At 45.9% G+C, this 10,890-nt stretch overlaps 1 protein-coding gene across 1 annotated transcript; it reads right to left on the bottom strand.

Moving 5' to 3' along the window:
• Positions 1 to 581: 581 nt before the first annotated feature.
• On the bottom strand, positions 582 to 9,261 carry klf5a (Kruppel like factor 5a; the record flags this gene model as incomplete). Its single annotated transcript, XM_080740705.1, has 4 exons — positions 582 to 760; positions 4,055 to 4,114; positions 6,390 to 7,509; positions 9,082 to 9,261. The coding sequence occupies 4 exons, from the start codon at positions 9,259 to 9,261 to the stop codon at positions 582 to 584; spliced, it is 1,539 nt and encodes a 512-aa protein (XP_080596831.1).
• Between the last annotated feature and the right edge of the window lie 1,629 nt (positions 9,262 to 10,890).

Raw genomic sequence — 10,890 nt, 5'->3', positions numbered from 1 at the left:
GTCCTAAGAGGGAAAAGGACATGAGAGACACATTTTGTGTAATATATATATATATTTCTTTTTCAGGGTGTTTTGTCCAAAGAAATCAAACTGGTGAAATTCTATCCGGTTCTATCCGAACTTTGCAAATTTAATTTGTCCACAACATCCCTCCATTAGTTTCCATTCGCCAAATCTATCCACTCTCCATTAATGATAATGTACAATGTACTAGCCTAATGTCTGCCAGCCTACCGTACCGCTTCAGCACAGCAAAGAGCGGTAGGTAGGGCGCTGCAGAGGGCCTGGTCAGTGAAAGCTGCTTTGCACGTGGCCACTTTGGAACAGGTGTGTGTGTGTGTGTGTGTGTGTGTGTGTGTGTGTGTGTGGATGGGAAGGTTCACTATAGTGTTTCTTGGTTCATATGTGCAGTTGCATGTCATGGTTTGTGGTAGTGGATCTGTTTAAGGGTGTATGCAGTTTTGTGTGTGTGTGTGTGTGTGTGTGTGTGTGTGTGTGTGTGTGTGTGTGTGTGTGTGTGTGTGTGTGTGTGTGTGTGTGTGTGTGTGTGTGTGTGTGTGTGTGTTCATTTGGCGAGCGAGTTAGTTCTGGTGTCTCTTCATGTGCAAGGCAAGGTGGTCGGAGCGAGAGAAGGAGCGCGAGCAGACGGAACACTGGAAGGGCTTGGCCCCCGTGTGCTTCCGGTAGTGACGGGTCAGCTCGTCCGAGCGGGCAAAGCGCCAGTCACAGCCGTCCCACGTACACCTGTATGGTTTCTCACCTGGGGATGGAAGGGGGGAGAGAGAGAGAGAGAGAGGGAAGGAGTGGAAAGGAGGAGAAGAGAGGGAGCGGGGTTGAGTGCAGCTGCAATCTATGGTACAGCAGTAATACTGGCCAGTTGCCAGCCCACTATATCGTCACTGTCCAGGCAGAAACCTCGTATCTCCAAGTTTCAAATTTGTACGTTCTTTCGCAAAGCAAAGCCCTGCTTCATCATACAAGGCCGTCGCACAAAAGTAGGGAAAACAGCCGATCTACAAGCACACAACGCCTCGCGGTGCGAGGCGTTGTGTGCTTGTAGATCGGCTGTTTTCACTAGTTTAAATCATTTTAAAAATGATAAATACAAAACAGACGGTTTTTGGACATACAAGGTTTCCACCCGACAACGACGATATATATATATATATATATATATATATATATATATAACCCCCCAGTAACATAGATGGCAATACATTTGTAAAAGGATTTACACAACGATCATTTGACAAGAGTGCTGATGGTGTTTATGCCACAGATTTCTTTGCAGTGAAGTCAGTCAATAGAGCTAATTAGCTGAGTCGCAAAGAAATCGTGTAGCAGGGCAGACGATCTGGGAGAACAGGGTTTACTGGAGGGCCCGGTTGCTTAAAAAGACATTATATACCTGGGGCATATTACTGTCACTCAAGCATTCACAGACTGCCCAGACTGTGCAGAATTTCCCACGCCGCACTTGTCTTTTTGCTCCGTCTTTGTTTCTCTTGCATGTCACTCTAAGTTTTGTCATTTGGCGGCAGGTAGGCTTTTCCTTGTCCCTGCCCTCGCCCAAGGCCTCTCCCCCAGAACAAGAGCAACACCATGACCCAGGGACCTCTCCCTCTCCCTCTGTCCCAGCCCCACACAGCGTACTCTTATCCAGCCTTGCTTTAAGCCACAGCCCCATCCTGCGGCCCAAGGAGAGCATAAACAAGCATTTCAGGCAAATGGTGTTAGTAAAGAACTGTGCGGCCAACTGAACGATACGCCATACACATATGCAAGATATGTGTCACCCAGCTCTCCCACACATCTCAACATGAACATGAACCTGGGCCATGATGAGACAATGAAGAGGAACAAAGTGGAAAAAAAAGAGCAGAAAAAACAAGGAGAGAGGGTGGAGTGTTTGGTTCTCACGCTAACCGTGCACACAGAAACAGGCATGGATATGCATATACACAGATTCAGTACAGAAACACACACACACACACACGCACGCACGCACGCGCGCACGCGCGCGCGCACGCACGCGCGCACGCACGCGCGCGAACATACAGTACATATGTACACACGTGCACTCATAGACACACACAATCAGGGTAATGGATGTTGATGGGGATTAGAGTAGGGACTCCCACAGGGCCACAAACGCATTAGGAATCCTTTCATGCAGCTCACTGACAGGTGTGTGTGTACAGTGTGCATGTCTTGCTTGTGTATGTGTGTGAGTCTTTGCATGTGAGAGCCAAAGAGGCTGAATAAGAGAGGAGGAATGGACAAGGGGAGGAGATGGGAGAGGCCCTGAAGTGGAACGGCAAGAGAAAAGCCACAGAAAAGGGTGATGATGTGAATGAAAAGGTAGTAACGGAGAGAGAGACAGAGAGTAGAGGTGGGACGTTCGCGAACAAATCAAGTCTTTTGAACGGCTCTTTGAAATTAACAATGGAATCCGGTTCGCAGTATAGGGAGCAGTTCCTTTTTTTTTTGAGGAGGGGGAGTAAATTCTTTACTTGCAGAGTATTTCTACATTGCACTGTTGATACTTTCACTTAAAGTATCAACACCGCAATGTAGAAATACTCTGCCACAAGTAGAAGTTCGGAATTAGAAAGTACTTGAGTAAAAGTACAAGTGTCTTGGTATCAAAATGTACCAAAAGTACCAATAGTAGAAAGTACTCATTATGCAGAATGTCCCATTTCACAGGTTTTACAATGAATAAAATTTAGAAAAATCATTTGGAAATCGCAGATCTACAAGCTCACAATGCGTCGCAACACAACACATTGTGAACTTGTAGATCGGCTATTTTCAAATGGCGTAAATGTAAATATTGATTTGATTTGTAATTATAATCAAAATCTACAAAGTAACTAGTAACTAAAATGAGACTCTTTGAAAGGAACGGATCCCAGAGATCCAGCTCACTGCAAAGAGCCATAAATCCCATCTCTATAACGGAGAGAGTGTGAGAGAGAGAAAAAGGGAGCCGGCAGCTGAGAAAGATTGACCTTTTACAGAGCGAAGGTGGAACTCTTTGCTGGAAGAGCGCAGCCCTCGTCTGTCTGTGTCATGCTCTCATCTCGCGGTCCGTAATCACCACACCACATTCAGCCCACAGTGTGGGTGACGCCCGATCTAATTGTCTTGTTCGCGATAGCGCAACGCAAACCACACACACTGACATGTTACCATCAAATACAGGAGGAGAATATGAGCCCCCCCAATGGGGTTAAATGTGGTGTGTGTGTGTGTGTGTGTGTGTGTGTGTGTGTGCGAGCGCACGTCCAGATGAGACAGGAATGTGCGTAGGTATCAACAGTAGTCTTGTTTTGTTAGCTGGCCTGAGGTGGGGCGCAACACCTAACTACTTGTTTGTTGACTTAACTTTTCCACAACTGTTCTGTTACATGCAACCAATGGACAAACTGGGGAGAAGGTGAAGAAAGAAAAAAAAAAGAAAAAAGAAAGAAAGTGAAAGAAAGAAAGAAAGATGAGAGCGAGGGGATCGATTTTAGAAAGTGAGAGCGAGGCCCGGGCGAGGGAAACGGATCTTGGAGAGAGGGACTGAAGAATGGCATATCTAGAGATAGGAGAGATAGAATGATCTAAGATATTTTCGTATTGGTACAAACAGATCTTGTGTATTTATAGCACCAAAAACAGGTCCAGAAGGGTGGTCGGAGGAGCAAAGCACTTCAAACAGTGTCGTCTGAGATTGTTTCGGGGCGTAGCGCGCGCACACAAGACATTGGCACCGGTCCCCGCCACCGGTCTAGCACCGATGGCGTAGACACAGTCCTGCGCTACTCATTCACTGGCAGACGTGTGTCACTTCCACCTGTTTTGATGCAATAGTATATTGGGCAGGAGATGGGAATGGGGGCAGGATAGACTTACACATGCATGCCAAGAACACAACACTCTGCCTAGCAACACGGTGCCAGCGCAGACACCCGAAATACCAGCAGCGCGGGCGTCGCATCTTTTTGTTTTTTTTAACTGGGGCCTGTTTTTAAAAAAGCGGAGTGAATTAAAAGGAGACTCTTACCCGTGTGAGTCCTGAGGTGGGCTTTCAGATGAGATGACTTGGTGTAGACCTTCTTGCAGCCTGAGGAAAACAAGACAAACCAAGGTGGGGGTTACAAATCAATACCTAGGTATGGACCAAACACCTCAGGAGACCCTCATTTCAAACTACCGGTATATATATATTAGGGGTGCAACATATCGAACCGAATATCAAAAATCAAATCGAACCGAGAAATATCGAACCGAATGACCCTGTACCGAACAATACAATACAATACCACTCCACATCCACATTCCCCTAGAACCCCCTCAAGGACCCCTAGGGTTCCGCAGAGCCCACTTAGAGAACCACTACCCTATAGGTTGGGTGTCGTATTGTTCAAAGTTCAAACAAAAAAATACATAGTTATAAACATATATCTATAAATCAAGGACATTTCTGTTTATTTTTTGTATCAAAAAAGTATCGAACCGTGACACTAAAATATCGAACCGAACCGTGAATTTTGTGTATCGTTGCACCCCTAATATATATATAAATAAACAGAGAAATTCCAACAACGGCAAACTGATAGCAATGTACAAGTCCATTTCAGGACATTCCAATGTGTCCTGTACACTTTCGTTTGCTTTTAAAATTCCAATATTTGTGCCAAATTGATGAAAAATATATTTTTTAGAAAGATTTGGCCTCAGGGGGTCTATTGCACCGTGTAACTTCACTTTAGGTCAAGTTTCACAATAGCGAATACGAATACACAAAGTCATACTAGTTAACATGCTGCATCATTCTATTTGTCTTTTTTCGTGTGTTAAAAAGTATTGTTACCTATGGTTTTATGTAACCACATTTTGGCTATTATAGATTTAGTTGGTGGAACTACAGGTTATTGTGCAAAACCCTTAGGTTTAACATACAACTTCTGAATTTTACGTTATAAACAGTCTTCAGAGACCAGAACACCACACACACAGCCTCCGAAAACATTAATGTTTCACTGATGAAAGACGGTTTTTGCACTGTATGGAAATTGAACTACTGATATAGGCAATTCTCATAAATTGCCTGTAGGTTGTGATCATTTGTTATGCATTTTGCACAGCTGTCTGTAAACCCATGTTTTCCTTACCAAACAATACTGATTTCAATTAGATTTAAACTGAACTTGAACCCCGAGATGGCAGGAACACGATGTTCAAAATTACAGGTACATTGATATCACAGAAAAGACTGATTAACTTCCAAAGTCAACTTTCCGTGACGATGTAAAGACTGAGTAATGAGCATTTTGCTCTACGTTTGTCCAGCCCTTTTGCAGATACAAGAAAGTGCAACATTAAAGCCTCGAGCCAAAGTTAGAGAGGTTATAAAAGTCCAACTGAGCAGTGCGTGTTCAGAGACATGTGCTAACATGCTGCAGGAGGCTCCTCTAAGCCTAACTTACACACTGCCACAGGCTAGCTGACTTTACATGTCCTACAAGTAGCTGCACATCATACAGTATAGCTATCTAATAGCATGTGTGTGTGTGTGTGTGTGTGTGTGTGTGTGTGTGTGTGTGTGTGTGTGTGTGTGTGTGTGTGTGTACCAGCTTTAATTATCCATGCAAGACCAAGAGGTACTCACAAGTTTGGCGTAGCTGCCATAAAATTACGTGAGAACAATTTTCCCAGGACTTAAAAAAGAAAAGAAAAAACAAAGAAACAAACAACAACAAAACATTTACTGTACGCCTATGTGTGAGTATGTGCTTGCACCTGCATGCAAATGTGTGTGAATGTGAGACAGATGACTGAGAGCAAAATGCTGTGTGTGGCAAGGTGGTCGCGACGCCTGATTTATATACTTGGTTGTGCGCGCTGTTGCAGCAAAAATATCCAATCTACAAGCGCACCACACCTCGCGGCCCCTTGCAAGCTTGAAGATCTGCTATTGTCAGGCTTTAAATCAGCAGGCTAAAATAAATTGGTTAAATATTAAGCGCCCTACAGTCCTATCCATACGCACGTGCAAAAACACACACATGCACACCAGTACAAGGGTTCATGCTACTGCCATCATACCAATGTTGAACTGAAAGCCGCAAGAATCTGACAGAACTGATAGCTGAGAGTGCCACAGCCATTTGATGCAGCATCATGAAAGCAAAAGTAGCACTGACAAAGTATCAGTAGTCACAAGGACATTTCTTTGTCTTGTACGTTTTCGTTTGGTGAATACTTTTCAAGGTCCTTGAGTGTGTGACAAGAAATGGATGTTAACCCTCTGGAAATATGAGGCACCTGACACAGCACAATTACACTGTAAATGCAGAGTGCAAAATACTACTTCCACACGGTGCATGAGTTCTAACCTGGATAGTCACAGTGGTGGATCCGTCTTTTTTCCAGGTCAGGGTTGTTTCTGCGGTTGTAGCGGACAGGCATGCTAGTCTGAGCTGGAGCTGGGCCCGGAGCTGAGGGTAGACCCGAGGCTGGGCCCGGGGCCGGGGAAGGACCACCAGTAGCCAAAGGCAAGGCTAAGCTGCCTTGGCCCGGGCCAGGGCTCAGTCCGGGGGGGCTGCCCGCCAACTTGGAGGCGATGGTGGCCGCATAGGAGGGAGGGGGCGACAGGGTATGGAGAAGCTCCTTCTGTCTGTCGGGGCTTCCCGGCTCAGAGCTGGGCGGGGAGGGGGGCAGGTAGGGCACCTGTTGCTGGACAAACTGTGGGTGCGTGTGAGTGTGAGGGTGCGTGTAGGCTGCGCCGCAGAAGGCCGACTTTGCGCTCTGTTCCTGCTGGGAAGACGAGGAAGCCACAGACAGGTCGTGGAACGGCGTGGGGATGGGCGAGGGCCCCGTGTGCTGCGTCTGGTGTTGGTGGTGGTGGTGGTGGTGATGGTGGTGGTGCTGAGTGTTGATGCCGTTGCCATGGTGATGGTCCAGGTCGGAGTTGAGGAGCTGGAAAAGGGAGCCACTGTCGTCATGGTGATGGTGCGGGTGCTGCTCGAATTGCGAGGGCATTTCCTGTTTGATGAACACCTCCGACACAGAGTCATCGCAGCCACCGACGCCTCCCGATTGGCTGAAAACACTAGTGAACTCCGGCAACCCGGGTAACGTCATGTTTATGGTGGTGGTCTCCATAGCGTTGTTGCCCCCACCGGCAGAGGTGGAGCTGAGACAGTGGGACAGGGACGTGGGGGGGTAGGAGGACGTGGAGGGGGACTCCGTTTTGACCTGGGCCAGTCCCGCGTGAGCGTGGGCGTGGGCGTGAGGGGGGCGGGCCGGCCGACACAAGCCCATCCGCAGGTAGGCAACGTCCGGGACGTAGAGGTTCATGTTGAGGGTGTACGGAGCCCCGCCGCACTGATCGTCTGTGAAGAACTGGTCCATGACGGACGCGCTGTCCCGCCGCGACTTCTGGTGGCTGTCTCCTGGAGGATGCGGATGGGAGAGAGGCTGAGGGGACAGATACCTGTCCAGTTCACACTTTGCCTGTGGAGGGGGAGTAAGACAGAAGAGAAAGCAGGAGAGATTTAGTTTCGCTTCATGTCATCATTGTATAAAAAACGAAACCATGCTTAAAAAGGAGATGAAACTGATTAACTTCTGCTGCCATAAACAAAACCACTATTGTCCTAAACAGGTTCCTATCCACCAGCCAAGTGTTCCCAAATGATCACCCTGACACTATTCCGAGACACCATGCCGAGAGGACAAAAGTTTGATTGGACAGTCACCACTAAAACATTTATCAAGTAGTCATCAATGCGTGGTTGCTACATTCCCGCTCCTCCTGCCAGGCTGAACTCATACACCTATTAACTAGGCCTACATTTGACAAAGACCAGCAAGTGGAGGAAAACAAACAATCAGAAGTCTTGTGTGGGGTTCTCAATTTAAGGCCACAACAGTCAACAGCAATATTAAAGCTGCAAGAGTCTGAAAAAGAAACGAGTTCATACAAATCCGTTAGTCACACAATGCACAGGCTCGACTGGACAGGTGCACAACGTGTCATCGAGGGCGCATCCACCACCACCACCATCGTCCAGTAAAAGATGAAACAGCATGATGGGGAGTGGGGAAACACCCCATGCCTCCCAGTCCGCCGCAGAGTGCCTCCCTCCGGGCCGGGGGGCTGCGCTGCATGCGCTGCGCTGACCGTGGCGCGGGGGAGAGGCTGCTATTTCTAGTATGTCTAATGATCCTACCAAGAGGCGTCATTTCAGCAAGAAATAGGGAGGGTTGCAAAAAGTAGGTAACCAGTTTAACTGGTAAACCCCATTTCTAAAATAACGAGAATAGTGGATCTACAAGCTGATTGCAGATCCATTATTTTCGCTATATTCTTGGGGACCGAAAAGAGAACATGATGACATCCCCAAAAATAGGGACGCCACATTGGAAAGTGTTTAATAAATTAATGCTACAACATGCATAAAATAACTGAATTTGAGGTTAACTGTGATGAACACTAGGGGGTGGCAATTGCCATCCCCCTGGTGATGCCCCAAATGACGCCCCTGGAATGGATCATCCTACACACCAGCTGTTATAGATCTATCCCGACAAGTTTTTTGGTCGCGGCGTAATAGCGGAGTTCCCGGGACCTTTCCAGTCCCGAGTCTGGAGTGAGTCAGTTGTTGCTTGGTGTGGTATCTATGGTGCGAGCCTGGCAGCTCAGAGAGAGACCAACTGTGACCAACTGGCTGGCACTGGCTCCACACACAGAGCAATGCGCTGAAGAATGCGAAATGCAGTAGGAATAGCTCGGCTTCACGTTGCCGTCCAGTTGGCCCATACCTTGCATCCTGCGATCGTAGCCTACTACTTCTTTACCGCATTACTAAAAGTAGTACAACGCAAAAAAACAAACGTATTGATTAGCAATAATCTCTGGCCCCGTGGAATCGTAAGAGGCTAGAAAAAGCAGCCAGTCTGCCACGCCCATTCAATGAAATGGGGGGGGGGGGGGGGGGGGGGGGGGGGGTTCAATCACAAATCATAAATCAGCGGTTTCTATCGTCCAAAAAAAGTCTGCATTATTTCTTGTCCATTTATTACCTGTGTGTATTCGTTTTGCCCGCTCCTCTCCGTCCCTGTGATCTTGGCAGTGTCCAGGCCGAACAGAGCTGAGTCTTCCAGGGGGAATCCTCCTCCTCCATCGCCGGGGAGACTCGACTTCAGCAGCGGATAGAAGGCTTCCTCCTGCCCGCTGCCGCTCATCGTCAGTGTCGCGGCCATTAACCCTCCGTCGCAACACCGTCAACAAAAATACACACCTAAAATTGTTATTCCCTGTCGTTTTTAAACGCCACGGCAGAAGCTAGGGCTTTTTAGGGGAAAGTGAGTCGGACCAGCCAGGCAGCGAGGTTGTGAGAATGTTGAGCAGGCTGTCCTGTCTGTCTGCGAGACCATGCACATCTCCTTCTTCCACTTGTTTCATCTCGCATTGGACCAGACAGTTTTGTATCTCTGATGACAGGGCGGGGCGCTCACTGTAAATACAGGAGATGCACCGCCCACCCCAACCTTCAAAAGGCTTTGATCGTTCATTCACCGGCCACCGCCCTGCGCTCCATCTAATGCACACACACACACACACTACAGCCTACAAAGTATACATTATGTTAGGAAGAACGTCTGGCAATCAGAACAGTGCACTGGCACGTGATAGACATAATGCAAGTAATGAATGTATGACCAACTGCTTCTCCAAGAATTAAGTTTACTCTGTGCTTGATTCATAAACATAACATAATTAGTTGTTTTCTTGTTTATACATAATGTGTCATTGAGTATAATAATTGTTTTATTTCCCAACTGTGTAGCTACTTTCACGTTATGAAAATTACATCTAAATTAGGCTATAGGCCTATACAGATATGGGGGAAGTCTCCCAAATAGAAGGGGCATAATAAACCAACCCAACTGAGAGCAGTGCAAATAAGATGTATAGCGGATAGCCTATTAAGTGGCCTAATAAAGATGCTTCTGATCACAAATAGCATACATCATACGTTTATGAATAACTTAGTCAGCTGTTTTAATGCATTGTAGTTACCTACTTCTCAGTCTGAAATTCTTTATTGGCAATAACCCCTTAAAGGGATATTCCACTTTCAAAAACACTTTTGGTAATTTTATCGTCTAATCAGGCTTTTATGAACACCCTGAACAGATTTTAATTTGCTTGATTCAATATTTAGATATTTGATGTAAATTTTATCAGGCCCTCCTCCTCCAGGACCTTTCCCCATACACACCCATAGTAAATTCAAACTCCATTTTAACCATGATAGATTCATTAAAAACACCCATTATTTTTTCTGGTGACTCATACTACCCTCCTAATACGTGAGCAGGCCGTGTTTTTTCAATAACCTTTTTCATTTATTTTTAATAATTCTTTGGGAAAATGGAAAAAAACAAATACAATAAAAAATTATTAAAAATAAATGAAAAAGGTTTTGAAAAAACACGGCCTGCTCACGTATTAGATCCGCAAATTACAAAATACACATCATACTTTAAGACAAAATATTTAACAGGCAATTCAAACAACAGTTTGATTGTTCCAGTCAGAAGGAACTTAAAACTTAAAGAATTCTTTGGCAACTGATTTAGATACATTTTGAACATCAAAGTAAACCTGTGGAAAAATGTCTCAGTTGATGTCTAGAAGTGAAAGGTACCATAAAAAGTTTCAGATACTGTGGATAATTTAAATGAATACATTTAAAAATAAACTAGAATCAGTATAATTAATTATACATTTTGGGAAAAGACAGGTTATTGGGAATTGTAAAAGTCAGAGAGATACCGGAAAGAAGAGAGCAGCGACAGAGAGTAGACCAGTCAGCCTAAGGCATT

Source organism: Nannobrachium achirus, assembly GCF_963921795.1.
Source record: "Nannobrachium achirus genome assembly, chromosome: 13".
In the NCBI taxonomy this organism is placed as follows: domain Eukaryota; kingdom Metazoa; phylum Chordata; class Actinopteri; order Myctophiformes; family Myctophidae; genus Nannobrachium; species Nannobrachium achirus.
This window is presented reverse-complemented; position numbering and strand designations above follow the sequence as displayed.